This window comes from Passer montanus, unplaced genomic scaffold, assembly GCF_014805655.1.
Source record: "Passer montanus isolate IOZ18808 unplaced genomic scaffold, ASM1480565v1 scaffold45, whole genome shotgun sequence".
Classification (NCBI taxonomy): Eukaryota; Metazoa; Chordata; class Aves; order Passeriformes; family Passeridae; genus Passer; species Passer montanus.
In genome coordinates this window covers 7,002,781-7,024,315 of record NW_024369373.1, presented here as the reverse complement: position 1 = coordinate 7,024,315, position 21,535 = coordinate 7,002,781, and the positions used below count along the sequence as shown (strand labels likewise).

General features: G+C 40.8%; 1 protein-coding gene across 1 annotated transcript; it reads left to right on the top strand.

Annotated features, from left to right (window-relative positions):
* The first annotated feature begins 8,346 nt into the window (after window positions 1–8,346).
* On the top strand, window positions 8,347–20,580 carry LOC120508064 (galanin receptor type 1-like). Its single transcript, XM_039721366.1, has 3 exons — window positions 8,347–9,058; window positions 9,929–9,994; window positions 20,208–20,580. The coding sequence occupies exons 1-3, from the start codon at window positions 8,351–8,353 to the stop codon at window positions 20,523–20,525; spliced, it is 1,092 nt and encodes a 363-aa protein (XP_039577300.1). The 5' UTR covers window positions 8,347–8,350; the 3' UTR covers window positions 20,526–20,580.
* Window positions 20,581–21,535: the final 955 nt, after the last annotated feature.

The following is a 21,535-nucleotide window of genomic DNA, read 5'->3' as shown; positions in this document are numbered from 1 at the left end:
CAGACTGGGCAGTAGATGACTGCAGCTGGGAAAGTAGGACTTTGTATGTGCAGATGCCTATTGCAGCAGTCATTTCTAACTGCAATTTTGTATTCTATCAAATTCTTCTCTTCTACCAGCTCCTGGAATCAGCTACACCACATAACAGCACTTCAGCATTTGGGATGGATATAGTTTTTTGTGTCAACAAGCATCAATTGCTTAGGGACAGGCCACATTAACATAGTGTTGTAAGTCCTGCTTATCAAGTATTCAGACTTGCTGTCCTACCTCTGTGTGAAGATTGCAATCTCCAGGGCAGTCAGTTTAGCATTTCTTGAGGGTAGGTATCAGTGTTTTAATTAGAAAATGTTACAACATGTTAGGAAGAGGAAATCCTGTGTATCAGGATTTCAGTTTGCATAAAAATAGCAATACAGGCAGAATTAACTATTGCAAATTGAGTTCCATCTGTTTCTTCTACTCATCACAGCATTAGTTTCAGGTCCTAAAATGAAGTGAGTTCACACTCAGAGGGGGTGGTGATGGGAGGTCTTTGGTAATTTTTATCTGTTTAAATCAGCATGGTTGCAACATATTTCTTAGACGAGACCTAATGAGAAATATTCATCTTGGGAGATCAAAATGGTTAAAAACCAAGTCAATAAAAAACTTCTTTTTGCCATGTTGCTCTGCTTTGGGGGTGGCTGAAGCTGCCCCAATTTCATGAATAATTTGACCAACATCCTGAAGGTAGTTCAGAGGGTGCCATACACTCTCAGGACATGAACATACAGAACCACATCAACTGGCACCAGTTACCAAACACAAAAGAAACAGGAAGTACCAAGACACGTTGCTCTCTTCACAGAGGAAAGCTCTCATGAAGCACATGAAGATATCACCAAAGATCTTTGGATGGAATCAAGAGCTGAACATTGCCTATAGCTGAAAGCAAATAGTCCAAAATGAATGCAGGTACCTTTCAAGGTGAACACAAATTAGTACTATTCTGACACCCATCAATGTGCCTTGTCAACAGTTTTTCTAAAAATACCAAAGTTGCTGTGGATTCTCCTGGCTCAATACTCTGACAGAATTAATTTCTGTACTTTCTTGGAAAGAAAGGTGGAGAAAGCAGCAGTGCAAAAAAAAATAGCTGCAAGAGCTTATCTAGTAATTTATATTATGTTTATTTTAAAATAGTATTAATATTTACAATTGATAATGCCCAAATGGCAAAGCAAACCAAGCAAGGCTTCTGTTTGTTTAGCTATTCACTTGTTCTACAAAGGTATCAGGTATCGAGTTTAACTCTTTTGATTCAAGCAAGGTGAAAATTCTTGCCACGAGGTGGCAGGAGCTTCCCCATTAAAATAATGCATAGTCTGTGATCTGATGACAGATTGCTAATTGGCAGGACTGAAGATGACTTCTGAGAAGCAGGATTTAAACCAGATTGCTTCAGACGGATGGGCTCTTTTATTTGGAGGTTGTTCCCCCACGCAAGAAAATAAAAAGAAAAATATTTTTTGAAAAGCAGTTGAAGAGGTCACGAAAGTCTCAAGAACAACAGAAGTTGTTGCCTAATCAGTTTAAGAATTTTATCTGAAAAGGCTTCCAGAAACACTTAAAAAAGAAAAGAGGGGGGAAAAAAGACTTTCCTGTTTAAAAGCAGAATTGTCAAAGCTCTATTTCTGCCACTTCCCACTTCAATTTTTCAGGAAGAGCAAACCCATTCATTTCTAATTAAAGCAGCTGCTGCCCTTGTGGCATTAGGCACCCACAGCCAGGCAGGGCTCCACTGAATGCCACGTTTCCTGCTTAGCACAGGTTTCTGAGAAGAGCCAATCGTTTTGGTATCAATGAAAAAATCCCATTTAGAGCAAGTACACTTAGCTTCATTTTTGCCACCTAATAACGGGTCCATTTTTTTCCTTTGTTTCAAAGACTTTGCTTTGAGTTTTGGAGGGATACCTAAAATGTGCCATCCTTGCCTGATGTGCAGATGATATCCAGGTAATCCTTAAGGAAGGCCTGATTTTTTATTCATTCCTATGCTTATGAGTAGAAGCTCTCAACCACCTTTAACTGCAAGGATATTAGAAGAGTGTAGGTTCTTATACCAGCTTTCTAAATAATCAGTTGTGTGCCAGTGTCTTCCTTAGCAGTTCTGAAAGGCTTAAGCAATGCCTTCTCTTTGCTGTGTACCTGCAAACACCTGTGCTCAGCCCACATACAGTTACTGTTTGTTTTCCTACCTCAGAAGCATTATGAAGTTAAATGGAGCATAGAAATAAATTGACTGGTTTTGTCTCTTGTTCAGACCACATTGAACAAACTGGAAACTAAGTAAAGTTGCTCATTCAGTCTGTCACTTTCAGAAAAATTTAGAATTTGCTGCAATTGTTTTGAGTTAGCTGACTCAGAATCTGACAGGAAGCACAATCAGATGCTTTTAAACATTCAGAGCTGTGAGGAAATAAGAGACCCTAAGTTTTTGGGGTTTTTTAACATAAGTTTTAAGAAACTTCCAAGTACTTTTGTCTTGGGATGTTTTTGTTAGACCAGAAAATTTATCAACCTAGGATCCATTATTTCTCAATGATCCATTATTTCTGAGGTGTTTTTCTCAACATATTGTGATGCTTAATAAGAGGTTTCTTTATTTGAGGAATTTAGCAGTAATTTCAATGAGGCAGTAGACAGAAATTTGCCATGGTTCTATTGGAAAGAGAGCTCCCTTGCAGCAATGAGAGCAAATCACCATGGAAACTTTTTGCTAAGATGGTATTAAAGCACAGCATGTACACTTACATCTCTCCTTTTGTAATAGACAGCATTTTGTGATACAGTCTGGAGTGACTGAGTAAAAGCGTTATTTGTACATGGGGCACCAGGATTTTCCCAGAACTGTTGCAGGATTTTGTCATGCTGCAGAGCTGGCCAGTTGACAGCACATCTTGTTACACATAGAGAAGTGTTAAGAGATGAGAGGACAAGTGATTTTACCCAGTTTGGTACCATCAAGCTGATACACACACAGGGAAAACAGATTTGTGAAGAGGCCTTAAATCAGTTTATCACCATGGGAAGCTAACTAAATGTTCTCATGTTGTCCTAGAATGATCTGCTTTTCAAACCAGGATGGACCAAGGTCCATTGAAGCTGCAGTATGTCCTTACCTTGCTTCTCATAAACACCAGGTCTGGTGCTGAGCAGGGAGCAGCACCTCTCCAGGGTGACATTGTGCTCCTGGCTCCCACAGTGTGTCTCAGACTCTGCCCTGGGGTCTGGCTGTCCTTTGAACAGAGAGGCAGATGTATTTATGAATATATCACATCAGGCCCAGATAAAGACATCTTGTTCTCCTGTGTTAAGGCCAAACTGCGAGAGATCACTCACATCACTTTGTCTCCTCTGACTTCACAGAAGAGCTGTGCACAAAACCACAGGAGCACACAGGAAGAGATACATTGTCTTGAATCTGTTAGCATAAGCCAGAACACGTTCCTTATTCCCTACAGAATACTAAACAAGTATCTACAAGCATCCTGTTTTGAGGTTCATTATGGTTTTGACATATTCCTCTCCTAGTTTTCTATGTGTCTGCCAACACTGGATGCCAAACAGACTTCTCTTTTTGCAACTTTTTTCTAGCATAACTTCTGTTAGAACCAAAATCATTATTTTTTTAGTCAGTTGGTTGGTCATAAATGAATAACAAACTTTATTAAACAATTTTACCTGCCTCATCAAAAATTATACTGCAGAAGAAAGTTTGGAAATGGCGTGGATATAATGTTTTTGACTGTTTAAACAAAGTTGTTCTGTTTTTATTATAAATTCTAGGTAAGGGAAAAGGAATTTGCAGGGTATTTGTAATCAGGTATCTGTCCAGTAAGGCAACACACAAAATTGTGTGAGGACTTGATGGCCAGAGTGAGGTACATAAGTTCAATTTTGATTCTTCACTGGAGAGACTCAAAGGTTACAGCTTACAAAAGGTGAAGAATTTACTTATTTCCACCATAGCTCCTCCATCAGCAAGGCTACCCTGCACAGCTTGGCTGGGGGCCTGGTGGACAGGTAACTTCTAGGGGGATGAAGGTTTCAGTTCCTTCAGGAGCTGTCAGATGCTGCTCAGGAAAAGGATTATGTGGAGTTGGAAAGGAATTGAATCTGGGCTCTCATTTTTGGGGACAAATATGCAGAGCAGTCAACAGGACCTGCTGCCTCTCCTGGGGTCACACTTCGACAGGAATGGCCACTGCACCTTCTCTTTCCAGTCAGGATCACAGCTGGGAAGGGTTGGTGTGGGCCAAGTGCACAGATTTCTGACCTACCACTGCTTGTTTCCCAGTTGCATCCAGGTAGCTCATTAGTCAGCCAAAGGGCTTTTCAGCCTGAATCAGCCTTTCAAAAAGCACCAAGAGCTGCTGAACCTAAAGCCACAAACAGGCTTTTGATCTGGATGTTTGTTTTTCTTTAAATGGATCTGAATCTGAGATGTAACCCACATTCTCCAGAGAGAGAGAACAGTGTGAGAGTAAGGTTCTTGCTTGCTGTTATGCTTCAGGACCCTCCTTCCACTCCAGAGTCAAGAGGCTTGGAGAGCTAATGCACAAGTATCAAAAAGCTGAACCATGACTATCAAAACAGTAGGAGTGGTTTACAACATACCTGATATTCAGTGCAATTAGGAGCTGAAGCACCCATTAGCAATCAGAAAATGGACAAATTATTTTGTACCTAGACAAGCTAAAAATATTACCATTTAAATACTACTATTTAATATTTTGGGGTTTTTTTCTCCCCACCCTTATTCTTAGGGTTGACATTTTCCCACTTTTCTCCTTACTCTGGGACTGCAAATTTTTTCATAGATGTCCAGTACTATCCTCTCTCAAAAAGACACATCTAATGCCTGTTTAGTCAGGGATGAATATCCAATGCTTTTAGCCCAAAACAACTCAGACAAAAACAACAGCATCTGGCCTCCAGTTCATTCTTGATCTTGATCATCAGTGATGGTTGTCAGACTTCTACAGTTTTTTTCCTCTCACAGAGATTATTCAGCGTCCTTTTGCTACATCCTCCCACTTGTGTTTAAATATTTGTTATCCTTCTCTAAGAAGCAACAGAATTTCTAAAGAACAGCAGAATTTTTACAGCTGAGATATTTCATGCAGCTCAGTCCACAGGGCATTAATTGTTTCAAATTTCCAGATGAAACACTGTGAATTTTAAAATACCACACATAATGTGAGTGTTCCCAGCAAATCAGACACTACAGGTTCACTTGCTGTTTATGCTTCTGTACTTATTCAAGACTTGACCTTCTGCTAGTTGGACTAATGAACAGGTCTTATGGCAAGTACTTTGTCTTGGCATGGTCAGCTCCCTTCTGAGTGTATTTGGATTGGGAATTCTCAGGGACAGGAGGTTTCTCACTGTCAAAACCAAATTATTTAAAGCAGCGGAGAAGTGGCACAATATAAAAAACAGAAGAAGAAATGTTTTCCTCTGTGAAACTTTTGATTGCCATGGTAAACATATGTTCAGGATAAGTTTTCATCAAAGCATGTAAATTAACACTGGAAATTACTTCCTCGTGAGTAAGGCCAGCCGGGAATACTTCCACACCAGCCAAGCTCCATTTGAAATCAGATTTGCATTAGTTCCCTAATGAAAACAAGCTGAGTTCCTACACATAGGTTTCTGGATATCTAATTCAGCAGGTGACTGCCACTTTTTATCCAGAATATTCACCTTTCTTCCCCCTGCCCCAGTTGTAACACTTGCACAGAACTGGAATGTTCCTTCTGTAAGAATTTAAGTAATTGTTGAATTTTATTTTTTTAAGAAATCTAAACAATTCTATGATCTGTCCCTCCTCATTGCCAAAACTGTGTTATTTTCTGCCCATATTCTGCTCAGCATGCCATGAGATCTTTCAGATCTGCAAAGCTGTGTTTGTTCTGCAGGTGACACATACAAGCAATTCTTAAATTCCTGCTGGCATTGTCTCAAATCCCCTGCAGCAGAAACCACACATTCTGCAGTTTTTATTATTCTTCCCAAACCCACTAAAAGACTAAAATGCATGTTCTCATTTGCTGTGATTGTTACAGGTTCTTTTTAAATAATTCTTTCTGGTATGACTGTCCACCAAAGAAAAGAGGAAAAAACAAAACCACAAAACCCCCAAGCATCGAAAATACAAAGATAGCCATTGAAATCACTTTCAATAGCCTTTTCTAAAATGCTACGTGTAGCATATGAGTAATATGACAGAAGTAACTACCAAAGAAAAGAGGAAAAAACAAAACCACAAAACCCCCAAGCATCGAAAATACAAAGATAGCCATTGAAATAACTTTCAATAGCCTTTTCTAAAATGCTACATATGAGCATATGAGCATATGCTACAAATGTAGCATATGAGTAATATGACAAGAAGTGACCTTACAGTGGTCACATATTATCGCAAAAGGAAAAAGGAAAACATATTTAAGTTTGATGATTTAAGGGGGTGGGGAGTGGGTGTGCATAAGGACGAGAGAGAACCACAGCAGGCAGAGGCGAGTAGTGAGCTGGCAATGTTTGAGGGAAAGAATGGAGCTGCCTGAAGGCAGCTGAAGTGTCAGCAGATGGCACTCGGGCTGCAGCACAGCCCCACGGCTTGCAGAAATCCCAGAAACACACAAAACATTCGGGAACTGGAAGACTGAGAGGAGTCTGTGGTCCTGGACCACTGAAAGGTGTCTGCGGTCTGCAGGTGGCGTCAGGTCCAGCCAAGATTATCTGCTCATGACAAGGGGAGATCATTGTTTCCACTGCAGCTCAGACATTTTTCCCTCCCTGGCATCACCCCGTGAGTACCCCAAAGCTGTGAGGGAAATAAAGGATTGAGCTCCAGATCAGTTTTAAGCAAGGGTATAATCAGAGCGGGCTACAGAAGGCAGCACTGTCACCTCTCAACAAGAGCTTAAGAAAAAATCACAAGGCAGAGCAACTCTCAGTTCCTGAATTTCCTTCCTAGGATTAAGGGGCTCCCCCCAGTCAAACCCTCCCATTCACAAGAGCCAGTGGTGCCCCACTCTGGCCAAGTGCCTGGAGTTGTAACCACTCATAATAGAGGTGGGTACTCTTTGCAGGCAGCGGTGCTGCATCCATAAATCACTGTGTGCAGGTACTGTTAATGTGTGTCTAAACTTTGTTCCCTCCTCACTGCCTGAAGAATCTCTCAAGAAATGTGAGGAAACAAACCATTAGAACTAACCTGTTTATTACCTTCCAAAACATATGTGCTGTTTCTATAAGTAAGCATTATAACCACAGTAACTCAGCCATTAATCTTAAATAAAACTTCTGTTTAAAAAAACCCCAAACCTGTCTCTCTGTTACCTGACAGGGAATATTACAGCTGCTCTCAGCTACTAAGACTGAACATTTCCTTTTCCAGTGCAGATGCTGTTGGCACTACTGGGCTGAACCCAAAATGTCTTCAAAGCTATATCAACAAGGTCCATGAATATTCAGGCACTAAGGAATTTGGGCAGATATCCCAGAAGTGGCAAGACCCAGTGCTGAATCTAAAGCTCTCCCAGGTTTTTGTGTTAGAAACACTATTATGCTCTATTTATGCTCTAATGGGAGCATTGAAGACTGTGAAACAAATAAACAACTAAAATCATTCTATGCTGATTAAAATAAAGTGGTTTAGCTTTTTTTCAGTCTTATACAGCCAGTGACAGTTCTGCCCCTCACAGCACTGCACACACTATTGTTCAGCAGCTGCTGCTTATCCATCCCTTTGGACGAGAACTGCTGCTTTGCTCTTCCCCCTCGTGAGCAGTAATGCATGGGGACAAAGCTGGCCAGGGATTGTTTTCTGAAGGGCTCAGATCACAAACAACATTTGTTCTCTCTGCCACAGCTCAGGGTGGAGCTGGGAAAGCAGGTATGACAGCCACAGATGCAGGCAGTGTGGGAGGGAAGCAGAAGAGGAGGAGCATGTGGAAAGCCGAGCTGCTGCTGCTCCGCTGCTGCTCCAAGCTCCCAGGGCAGCCTCATCCTCTGCTCTTCTGGCACAGAGTTTTTCTCTGCCACACCAGCACCAACTGCCAAACCTGGATGTCACCTCTTGGAGGACACAAATTCCTCAACTCCTTTTTTTTTTAGCCAGTCCCTGGAATAAACTGCACCAGAGACAGAGAGAACTCAGAAGAATCACATGAAGAAAATTACTCCTCAAAGGAAAGACACAGCATTGGAAAAGGCAAAAGTTCACCTCTGGCCACCCCTGCCAAACACAGACGTAGCTGTCAGCAGTCAGGGCTGCAGCAACTGTTCCTTGCCTGGGTCCATGGAGGAGCAGGAATACAACTTTGTGCTTTCCTTTGGAGCCAACACCAGCAAGTGCAGCCTTGAGACCAACCAAACAGAGGCGCCAACATGCTGGGCAGGAGCAACCAGGGGCGGCCCGGAGGTGGTGATTGTACCAGTGCTTTTTGGGTTGATTTTTCTCCTAGGAATGGTGGGAAACACGCTAGTGTTGGTTGTTTTGGGGCGTCTCCGGCCCAGGGGACGGCCATCGCGCAGTGCCACCAACATCTTCATCCTGAACTTAAGCATTGCAGACTTCTCCTTTCTGCTCTTCTGCGTTCCCTTCCAGGCCACCATCTACTCCCTGCCAGAGTGGATCTTTGGTGCTTTCTTTTGCAAGTGGGTTCACTACTCGGCCATGGCGACGATGCTGGTGAGCATCTTCACCCTGGTGGCCATGTCTGTGGACAGATACATTGCTGTGGTCCACGCCAAACGCTCGCCCTGCATCCGCAGCAGGCGCAACGCTGCCCTCGGCGTGGCTGTCATCTGGCTGCTGTCCCTCCTCATTGCCATCCCCGTGGCCCAGCACCAGGCCCTCATGAGTGGCCATCAGCAGGCACCCAACAGCTCTTTCTGCTGGGAGCACTGGGCAAACGGCTCCACAGCCAAGCAGATGTACAAGATTACCATCCTGCTGGTGGGATACCTCCTGCCCCTGCTGCTCATCACCTGCTGCTATGCCAAGGTGGGTGCCAGGGGTGGGAATAATGCTCAAATGGATGGAAAGGTCCCAGACTCTTGGTGGCCTGTGTGTGTACACAACTACACAGCCAACCCTTTCCATACCCTCTCCTGGGACAGAATAGTTTTTTGAGGTGGGGGGAGGGAATGAAAACAGAGAATGAAATTACACCAGTACACAAAAAGGATTACAACTACCAAGATGACACCCAGCCTGTCACCCAAACCCCCTAAAGACTCTTGCTGTTTTTCGTATTTATCATTTTGTTCTTTCTAAATAACAAATATTTGCTACTGGCAAGAGGAAAAACCTATGAAGGGATAAACATTTCCAGGTTATTGCTGTGCTGTAATCAGGTTTCAAAAGCTACATCTAGATATTGTTAAGTGAGAATTGCCTAGAGTTCTCCAACACTCCTTAGGACCCTCCCTCTGGAGGGTGACCCACTCCTACCACTGCATTTGTTTGTGCTGCCTCCAGGAGCGACAGGACAGTCCCACCAGGGTACAGGACTGGCAGCCTGCTCTCTGCCCATGAGTATCATCAGCCTAGGGAACAAATGAAGACAATCTGAGGCTCAATATAAAATTCAAAGTCCATCTGAAAACTCCTGTGGATTTTAGCATAGTGCCAGCTGAGCTCTTAATATATGCTGAACGACTGAAAGCTTAGCAGGTTTAGTGCTCTTTGCAAACCTTGTTTCTTGGAAGAGAAATTGGAGAGCTTAGAATTAAAAATTTGAAACATCAAATTCATCTTTGAATCATGTTAAAACAATTACTTCAAATTTTTGCTGCTTGTATGAGGAGTTCAAATATTAATACACAAATTTCAATTTCCCATTAAATATATTGCTCCTTTTTTCTCCCCAAGGTTTTATACCATCTCCATACGAAAGTAAAGAACATTTCCAAGAAGTCAGAGAGATCAAAGAGGAAGGTAAATATCTTTGGTTTCATCTGTATATTGATTATAATACAATAGATATGCTAGGTTTATTAAAAAATCAGCCTGCTCTGTGCTGATTCCAGCTGATATAGAGCTGTTACAGTTTCTGCCAGTCCTTTTTGCCTATGAATCCTAACCACACTTAACTGTATATTTAGTTTCTACTGGTTCATTACATTCACTAGTATACACTCAGTTTTGTTTGCAATATACTTATGAGGACCAATTCATAATTGTTGTTCATAATTCTTGCACCTACACTGTCTGTAAGGATACAATTTAACAGGTATTTGCAATATTATCTCATAACACAATAACTATCAAAGTTATAATACACCACAAACAATATTTATTAGACAGCTGTTACTTACCCTTTCCTCTCAGAGTGTTTTGAACATGTTTTCTGTGTTCATCTAACTTCAAGAAGGTTCTGATAAACATTCTTTTCACCACTTTTTCTAAAGCAACACATTATGCAGCAATGAGCTGCTGAGTATTGCCTGCTGCAGGAACACCACCAGACCCAGATGGAACAGACTACCTTGAAGAACACCATGTCTTATTTTGCCTACTGACTTTTTGATAAATGCTGATACTTCAGCAGATAAACTGTGAATTACAATGTCAAAACCAGGAGTATAATTTCTGGATCAATAGTGAAGACTACAAACAGAAAGCAGAGTCAGAGTTTTGTGTGTTTAACAGCTACTATGAGAAAAGGCAACCAAGATGTGCTGACAATTTTGATAACGTAAAATGCAGCAAATAAAGTGCTAAATAGAATGACACTGTCATTCCACATAGAATCATTTCTCAATTTCACAAGTTTGAAAAATTAATTTAGGTCTCAAAATTACAAAAAAATCCCTAAACTGGTCAGTTTAAATTTCCCTCTAGAATTTCCTTACTTATGTGTGAATGGCATTAGCAACATTTGGTTGCTAATTTTTAAGAGAATGCTACCAACAGCTGAAAACAACTACTGTTACTTTCCTGTAAAGAAGTTAAGAATTTCATTTATGACATTTTTAAATGTATCCACTTGTTTTATTTTCAGATTTGCTCTGTAGAGTTTGATGAAAAAATAGCTGCGCAGTTTTTTCAGTCTCAACTTTTGGTATTAGATATTGCCAAGAGGATCAATTTTAAAAACACATTTGATTTTTCCTGTTCAAACAAGTTAGTGGTGCAGCACTTCTTCCTCCCTCCCCTTAAGTATTTCCCTGGCCATAATTATGAAACACCCAACAGCAATTCTTGTTCCACGTAGCACAGTCAGACCTAGTTAAACAGGTGATCCTTTCAGATAGAAGAAAAACTAAATACATTCCTCTACACACGCACATCATCCTTCACAACGTCTTCTTCCAGCCCTGTCTGTGTAGAAATTGTCCATCTAGCCTTAATGCATGCCAAACACCTTCTTTAGTGTACTTAAAGGGTTTTTTTTGTTGCAAACGCTATTCAACTTTTCTTAGGGAGACTTCCTTGGCTTGGTTGCAGACACACTCAATTCTTGTATACGCTTTCAAAGCATACTTGAAACTCAGGAGTGAGAGTCAGTTTTTTAAAACACATCTTCTTGAGAACACTTTGCTTTAGAGCCTAATGGGAAGCTCATAGATGGCTGTCAGCTCTGTTAATCTAGCTTCCTTCATATGTACTTAGTTTGTCCACTTGGGAAGGTAGCTGTGTTTGGGTTTAATTAATAAACTTCATCAGGGATTAAGTGAACAGCTTTTGTTTATTTAAAAAGGTTTGAAAAATGTTTGACAAATGAATCTTGATCCACATTTGGAAGGTAAATTTAGTAAATACAGAACACTGAGTTTGTTCTGAAACAGGTGTGATTTCAGTGGCTAAACCCTGATTGCCTTGAGCTATGAGAGAAAGTGTAGCACAACAGCCAAGTCTTCCCACATGAGGTGATAAAATTGTCTGAGTCACATCTGTTAATTCACAGTGTGCATCTTCACCAAACTGATATGGAAAACAAGATGTCATATTCATAAAAAAAAGGATAGTCTGAAATTATGGCCATACAGTTCCTGCTTCATTCCTATAAATTCAAGAAAACAGGGCATTTGAGCTACTGTCCTCCTAATACCTCCAAGAGATTGGGGTTTGGGTTTGCTCTTTTTGGGGTTTCCCCTTTGGGTTTGGTTTGGGTTTTTTCTGTTTGGTTTGTGGGTTTAGTGTTGTTTTGTTTTTAAACAGTTAAAGAGCAAATTTTGCAAGCAACTTTTTGTTCAAATCTCCCAATGCTTATCTGGGCTCTATACTTGAGTTAAGGTCCAAAAGAATCAAATTGCAGACTCAGAATCCTTGTTGAACAAGATTTTCCAGTGAAACCATTGCCAACATTACCACTGCAAACAGTTTGCTCTGTCACTCAGCATTTCAGAAGCTATAAGAAGTCTCATCAAGATTGAACACTTCAAGATAAAACATAGTTAAGAAAGAAAGCAAATGACATAGAGCTCAGGGAATGGTCTTGCCATGTCACATGCTGACTGGGAAACACATTGCTATTATTCTCCATTACAGGCTGCTTCTGAAAAAATAGCATTACCAGGTAAGATTTTTTTTTTAAATGTCAAGACTTATTTTAGGATCTTTAGCTTTCACTGACCTTGCTGGAATTTTGGTGTAATACCAGTCCCTCCTCACCCCCAAATCCTATAACACTGATAACAGGCAGAAGAGACATCATTCTTACTCACATTGTTTGAGCCACAGAACACAGTAAGAAGCATTACTGGGACAAATCCAAGTTAAAGCCACCTGAAAGGTCATAGAGGAGCTGGTATTTTATCTGCTTAGTACACCCTGGAAATCTGGAAACAGCATGTGAACCTCAGTAAGAAAAACATTTACAGAATAAGTGGGACACTGCTGGATGCAGACCTAAGGTGATTTCTAAAGAGATGATGATGGCATGGCCAAATGAACAGCCCCAGTGCTGTGCAAGCACATGCATGATTTTCCTAGTTGCAGTGCTGTAGCAAAGAAAGCAAAATAATCCTGGATTTAACTGACTTTAAGTATGTGAAGCATATTACTGGAGCCCAGGTACTTGATACTGTAGCTCAACCTCCCTCTTTAAAGGTCATACTGTACCAGTAATTTGTATCTATGCCTTTAAAATGGAAAGAAAAAAAAAAAGCCTTTTTTGTTTAATAAATCAAACCCATGGAAACAGGAAACAAAGCATAATGAACTACATTATTAAGAATTCATTTTTCCAAGAAGTCTCTGGCGTGATCCTCTACCCCTTTCTGCCTTTTTGTGCCACAGCATGGTTCCCAGTGCCGGCTCCCTCCAGCTGTGCTCCCTTCCCTCCCTGGTGTGTGCTGCCTGCTCCCAGCAGAGCAGCACCTGCTGCCCCGGGCCCTGCAGAGCTGCACGAGCAGGCAAGTGTGTGATAACTCTGTCTGTTATCACAGTACGGAAACAAAACCCAGCTAAAAGTGCAATCAGGGCTAGGGGTTTGGCTATCCACACAGTTAAGAGGAACTCTGACATATACACCTACAGAGTGGCACTGCTGCCCCATTTCCTCTCAAAGAGGTCTTGTCAAGAAGTTCCCAGTATATGCTATGTGAAGCATCTTCTCTAAACAAAAGTCTCCAATACCAATCTTCATTCCACCAGGATCTGAAGACCCAGCTGTTGTCTCCCAGACCACGGTGCCACAACATATAGCTGGGCTTTCAGCATCGGTTTGATTTCCTGTACAATGTTTACAAAGTCTCTTTTCCCTTCTCTTCCATTACTGGTGATCTTTCTACTGTCTGTCACTGTCCCATTTGCCACAACATTGTACTCAAGGTCTGTTATTTGAAGATATGTAGGGGCTAAAAGGACAGCCTAAGAGGGCCCTGGTTTTTAGGACAAATTACTCATGGGTAATGTTTAGACCCATTATTGTAAAGTCAGTTACAACCAGATTTTGTTTGAATGGGCACAGTTTATGAATAATCCAGAGAGCTCTGACAGCTGTCACCCTCTCCACATCAGTGTTCAAACACCTGCTGAAAAGAGCAAGTTTGCATTTGCCTTTAGCAGAATCCTACAAATGCCATACAGGCACATATCATGAAAAAAAAAAAAAAAAAAAAAAAAAAAAGTTTTGTGTTTGGGTTGTGATCTTTAAGCTTTTAAGTTATGGTTATGTTCAAGCAACAGCAACCTTTTCAATTTATGCACACACGAAACTTTGCAAAAATTTTCCTTGCACAAAGTTTGCTGCATCCTGACTTCACATTTCATTATCAGAAGAATTTGACCCTTAATTCAGATTCCCACTTTGAAATTTTTATATAACTTTGCCATCTACATGTCAAATGTTGGACATGCTCAATTTAAAGTGTTTTTCCAAATTTAAAGTATTTTTCCATTTGTATCATCTGCATGATACAGCAAGGAAGATGTTTAGAACTTTTTGCATGCCTAGGCTGAAATTCTTCATGATGAACTAAGACTGTGCCTACAGAAGAGAGATATGACTGGCTGTTTCCCCATTTAATGCCATACTAGCTGTACAAGTTTGCCCGCCTTGAAAATCAGATGGTGTGATGCTGCAGGATTCTCCTTTGAAGTTTTGGATAATTGTTTTTTGAGGCCAGCTGGCAAGACTGCATACTAAGAAATTAGTTTGTGAAATTAGAAATTCTGTGCCCCCTCTATGACAATGAAGTATATTTCAGTTCTGTTACCTCTTTTCTCAACTATGCAGAGTACAGCAAGTCTGTAATTTGGCTCCAAAGAAAGTTAACAATCCCTGTCTGACAGTGTTGCAAAATGTTCCATAAGAGCCCAGCCCCAGGAACTCTGATCTTACATCTGCCTTAAATAAGATGATTTAATGATGGAAATTAATGCAAACTAAGGTCTAGCATGGCCCTGTGGTGTTTTACTGGCCTCTGGAGCACACCAGGGTTCCTCAGTGTTTACTCAGTTCTGAATTGTGCATCTTTAAAGAACAAATGACAAGCTTTGCAAACTGAACAATCTGAAATTCTTTTCCAAGTTTAAGAACGTGTCTGGTGATGTGAATTTCACAGCTATTTTGCAAGCTCCCTTGACAGGATAGTAGAAGCTGTGGCACCTTGAGGACAAAATCTTCAATTAACAGACCAAATGAGCCACTTAAAGATAACAAATTAGTGCTATGTTTTTCTATTGATTAGCTATAACAGAAAGGTGAGCCGTGCCTGCGTGGTGGGTAAGGAAATCAGCTGTTCATTGCTTCCAGAGCTAAGTAAACACAAAGCCACACCGAGTTTATTTGGGACACTCCCTGGAGTGCTGCACTTTGAAGGTCATACAAGAGCCTGAGGTAAAAGATACAGAATTCCTTCAAGGCAGATGGGTATTCCTGAACATCTTGGCCGAGAGAGGCAAATAAAAGTTGCTCTGTGACTGCTTTCCTGTAGCTAAGTGAATTATTTGTCTATTGTTCATGCAGATTGAAGGTTTTCGTGTAGACAATGAATGTGATGTTCAAGGCCTTGGCAGTTGAACAACAGTAAATACAGCAAAGGAACATGGAAGATCCTGGGATCATTGAGCAGAAGAATATAATTCAGAAGTGTCATCCATTGTTTGGTTAACAGGAGCCCAGGGCAGCAGGAATTAAGAGCATCATTACTAATTAGGGGGTAATAGAAATATCACAATGCTCATACACATTTATGAATAGAAAGTGAATAAATTTCAAGGGCACCAACAGAGAAGATTAGTGGCATAATCCCAGAATGAGAGATGTGCAGATGAGCAGCTGGAACAGTGCAAGCAAGCTGCTGGGAAATGAAGAGTCCCTCTTAGCACATAAAGCAAGTAATCAAAATGAGCTGATAATATCTGAAAATATATTTACTTCAGTCTCTCCTCTTCTACATGACATTCAGCTGCCACCTCTGGCTCCAAGAAAGAAAACAGAGCAATTAAAAAGAATACTTTCAATGTGCACTGAAGAGTAGAATTAGACTCAAGTGTAATAAAAAAAAGACCAAAGGGTAACAAGAAGTGCTTCAGTAGTAATTAAAAGATGTGTGCGCTCTGAAGTAGAGACAGCTGCTATCCAACATTTAAGCTATTAAAGAATAGGTATGTCATTTTCTAAACATTTTGCACTTATCACTAAGCTATGGGCATATTTCTGGAGATCAGATTGTGCTTGGAACGTTTCTGTTAGAAATTTATGTGCAAAAAGGAAAATAATGTTTGCAAATCCATCAGGGCAAGTCAGATTTGCCAAGAAAGCAAACAAGAACGTGGCACCAGGAGTGAAGGAACTGGCAGTTTCACTTTGCATGCTGGCTCACAGATGGACTCTGAGCAAAGGGATGTTCTCCGTTGGGTATCCCTGAATTTAAGCCACAGAAATTGTCTTCCTCAGAGGCTGGTAAGTTCCTCCAGCAGGACAGTGGTATACTGCACTAAGCCACATGTCTTTCATGGGCACTGACACTGGGTACCTGCAGTATCTAAAAACAAAAGCTTAAGGTCACTACATATTTTCCAAGTCTTCACTACAGTAAATTACAAGATATAATGAAGTCTGTAACTCTGTAGTTTACCATAGTGAAGTCTGGGCAGTAAAAATCTGCACCAATTCTCTCTCAAATTTAAGGAAAAGAATCTACAAGTTAGAGACGAGCATATCAGGAGAAAAGATTTATCAGTAAGTCACATAATCAGATATCTTCCTAGAAAGCAGTAATAAAGGAAGCATCAATTGTAATTTGGTGATAAGAGAGTGTGGAAGAACTGGCATAGGCATCTTTATGCTTCTTCATTTAGATTATGGAAGAAAAAAGGACAAAAAATAATCTCACCATATTCAGGAAACAGCAGTTGTCTCACTAATGAAGCTCAGTTTGTCTGCAAGCCAGTACTGTTTAATAAAAACCTAATTGAATGTTCTTTCCCATTTCTGTGTGGCTGAGGTACACAGTAGAAAGGGATGGTCTCATCACCTCTGAAAAATGATGAGCAGCTGGGCTGTCTCCAACTGGGACTAAATTAGGAAAGTGACAAGCCCTCTACGCCTCTAGACTGTTCTGTCCATTTTATATTTTAATCTTGGGAATGTTTATTAATCTAACATTCAGGTGGTTCTTCCTAAAATGTGTAAATCCATGGAATACTTGAAGCATTTGAATCAATACAGGAAATATTAATTTTGTCCTTGACAAGATGCCTGACAAGTTGAAGCAAGAAACTTCTTTAAAAGCGTATCAAGGATAACAGCTCTAAACACAATTAAATGTTAAAGACTTCATCATCCTCCTGAATGAGGTATCTCACCCAAAATGTTTTTTAAACACATTTTCCAATGCTTTTTGAAGGATGGGGGAAGGCTAAAAGCAAGAAATATCTTGTCCAGGGCCAGGAGAAAAAGCAATCAAAGGGCAAAACAGACAAAGAAAGGCTGGAAAATATAAGTGAGAGGCAGATGACCTACAAAGATAACAAATGAATAAGCAAGGAAATTCAACACAATCTGCACATGACAAACGAACAAAAGTTCATCTAATTATCTGACAAACAAAAACATCTCCTTGTCTTTGCCACCATGCTATTGATTCATTGTATAGCTTCAATGCACTTATTTTGCCTGTACAACAAATACACTATAAGTTATATCCTGGAGCTGCTTGCAAGGCTTCTAGGAGTAGTAAGAGAGATTTAAGTGGCCAGTAGTGGCCATTATACAGGTCTATTATGGACCCAGAAAAATTTCAGAGTCGAACCAGAAGGTTTGCATTAAGTGGGGACAGCTTGATCAACAGTAATGCAATAACTGTGCAAACTATCCCACCCCATGGAAGAAGCTCAAACAGTACACAAACTATTTGGATCAGTCCTTCACAGCTGGTCACAGTCTACACTAACAGCAGTTTAAGCTACAGCAAAGTTACCACACTAAAATCCAAACAGTGGTTTTTTTCAGTTTTCTCTGTCTTAACTCATATCCCTAACTTGAAAAAATAGACACAAGTTCCACTTCCAAAACCTGTTTCTTGAGTCATGAATTATATACCTTAATGCTCTAGTATTGTCTGTGTTTTCCATCTGCAAAATCCCAAAAAGCTGGACCCCAGAAACAGCTCGGTGCTATTACACAGCAACTGCAAACCCATTGTGTAATACTCAGCCCTACGTTACATGCACAGTTTGTTATTTCACAATAAAAGGGGGGGAAAGCTAGGTATATAAGCCTTATTCAAAAGCATATTTCAGTGCTTGTAGCCCCCTAATTTAAGCAGATGGATGCTATGAAAGGTTGCCTGGGTAACAAGCCTAAGCTACTTAACATTGCTAGAGGGTAAAGAAGTAGCACCATTATTGCTGGTGAAAGCTAATGATGGGACCTGTTTATTAATCATTTCTTTGGTACCCATCATACCACAGCGGGTGAGCCAGACCCCACAAGACCACTGGGTCTGTGTCTTTCAGTGTCATCAACTTACAATCATTCCAGTCTATTTTTAAGGACATCATCTGGCTCCCAGCATGGCTGGTTTGAGGACACTTGGCAGGGTAGTTTGTTCACTCTTAGGGGAACATCATTGTTAGCTCAGTTGTCTGACAGCATTCTGGTAGGTGAAACAAGGAAGCACCTGGAGCATGCCAGGTACACAATGAACATACAGGTTATTTTCTTTCAAAGTTAATAGAACCTTATTTGAGAGACCCATTTGACAGAAATCCCTTTTTTTTACTTGTATTGTAGTCTTGATCTAACGTAATAACATCTTCCTTGGAGAGGTTAATGGGTTTAACTAAATGTAGCCATGATAACCACTGACTAAACAAATTTCTGTTCACTAGAAAATTATCCTTTTTCTAGGAAAGTAACTTTACACTATTCACTTGAAATCATGCAAGGGAATTATTGACAGAAACATTGACCTAAACTAGTAAGGCTGTAAATCTTGAGCTGAAATGAAACCTGAATTTTAAGTTTTCTCCATAGCTTTTCTGCTACTTGTACAACAATTTTCCTTAGGGGGAGGATATCATCAGCCTGTTTGCAAGTTGTTACATTTATTAATATGACAAAATAGAAATGAGAAACACTAAATACCAAAGTTAAAAAGCAGACATTGTGCAGAGAACCAAGTGGGGCAAGGGGAAGGAAGTCACCAGCTGTGCATCTGCTACAGAGCCCCAAAACTAAGGGATTAAATACAAAGCAATTTCTCACTTTGTATTACCATTTGTATTTTTGAAAATTTGTGAATTCAGGTGGAATTAGCCCTACAAAAACATAAGGAAAGGACCTTAGGGTACCCCAAGTCAGTAATCTCTGAGACTTGCTAGGCATTCACTGAGGGTTCTAGAAGTAGAAAGTGAGAGAAAAGCAACACTACCAGCTTTCCTAAACTTGGAATGTGTGGTCCTGCTCCCACAGGCCTTGGGGTCTTGCAGAAAGAAAGTTGAAGTGAGTTAGAGCTTAAATTTTTTTACTGTCACTGTTAACCTTCATTTCGTATGGAGATTTCAAAGAACACTGTTTTTAGGAAAATTTTACCTCAAGTCAAGCTTTGGGTCTTACAAATGCCAGACTGTTCCAGAGGCTGGCCAGCTAAGTGGGGAGCAAGCACTGCAGGGACACACGTCTAACCCAGGCAGCACAGGCTGGGATCCCACAGGCACAGGGATCACTCAGGTCATCACCCAGCTAGGAATGTGTCTAACCAATGAGCACTGTGTATTTAAAAAAAAAAAATCTTCTATGCATTGGTTTTCTGAGTTTCTTCCATAATAGGGACAATACTGGAAAAACCTTTGTCCTCAGGGAAGCCTTTGTTACTGCTCTCAGTGGCGTGCTTACTTGGAAGTTGTTTTCCCCTGCTGTTGTTTTCAATAGCCTCAATGTTCCTCACCCTCCAAATGTTAGAGACTATTATTTCCACTCTTCCTTGTAACAGTTAGCATTGTTGCAGCCTTTGAACTGTGTGAAGTTTTATGGGCATTACCTCAACTGTCTATAGTTATTTGCTTGAGCCAGAACCAATCAGTCCAAGTTTACTGGGTTTTTAGCATCCTTTTTCATATTGTCATGATTTGCCCACCTGAAATGTTGTCTGTATTACGTGCCTTCAGTACTGACGGAGGAAAGCAAACTCACTCATTCCACAGACTTGCTTGCTCACTGTGACCATTTAACACACGATCCTCTCTTCTCCAGACAGCGCAGACAGTGCTTCTCGTGGTTGCTGTGTTCCTGCTCTCCTGGCTGCCACACCACATCATCACCATGTGGGCAGAGTTTGGCCACTTTCCCCTGAACAACATCTCCTTCACCTTCCGCATCATCTCTCACTGCTTGGCCTACGGGAACTCTTGCATCAACCCCATCCTTTACGCTTTCCTCTCGGAGAATTTCCGCAAGGCCTGCCGCCAAGTCTTCACCTGCAAGCTCTTCCTGCGGCCGGCGGCTGCTGAGAAACTGGCCAGAGTGCGCATGGAGAACTTCTCTACCACCCACTCCACCACAAACGTGTAAGCTGGGCTCACAAAGACGTTTCAGGAGGAAGAGGAGGGAAGAGGGTTCTGACTGGGGAGAACATGCATGTAAGAGCATTCCAGGGACCAGTGGAGTCTGCAAAATTGTGGACCTGGAGTGGTAGGAGACATATTTCCCTCTCGCTGTGATGACGTGACAGAACCTGTCCTAGGGTACCTTGCTATACACTGGGCTATGTGCAACAGGATTACCTGAATGCCCATAAGAAAAAGCCCAAATGAAGTTGTAGTTACGACCATAGGATCTAAAGTAAGATTTACACAGAAGGTAGAATATGTACAGACAAGAAGACAGCAAGTGAATTACATCTGTAGACAGTCATTGAGAGGTGAACAAGGAGTGATGCGAGGGTAGTTTGGGAGAAGTCAAACTGAAGTCTTTGGATATCTTTGTTTCTTCAACAAATTTGACCATGTATGAGCTGCACACACATTTAACTCACTGCTGGGTGTGAGGGTCTCTAAATCCCCTTGAAGGCTTTTTTGTAGCATTTACTTATTGAGCAACTACATCTTTCACATGATGATGAGTCAGTGGTGTGGCTGTCTGCATCTGAGGCTCTGTATCAGCTTTTACATCCCAGTGTCAGTGTGCTCCTGTGTGTGATTACTGCTTTAATCACTTGCTCCAGCAACTGTCTCTTGGTGAGCAAAAATATGAAAGTGATATTTCTCAATATATGCTTAAAAACTGTGGCTTTGTTTGCCAGTGCTGTCTACAAAAGGTTTTGCTGGTAAATACAGTGTTCTCTTCAATCTATCTACCCAAGGCTTTTTACTAGCCACTTTAGTATATAAATGCCTGAAATTTGTGGTGAGGGTTTTTTGGGTTTTTTGACAAACTATTGTGATCAACAGTGCTCTAGTAACAAAAGGTAAGGGCATTTGTACCATGTTCAAGGTTATTACTTGTAACTATATGAAGGGCATATTACTTCAAAAGTAGGAAGCAAATGGCTGAAATAATTTCATTATTTCACTGTGTTGTCT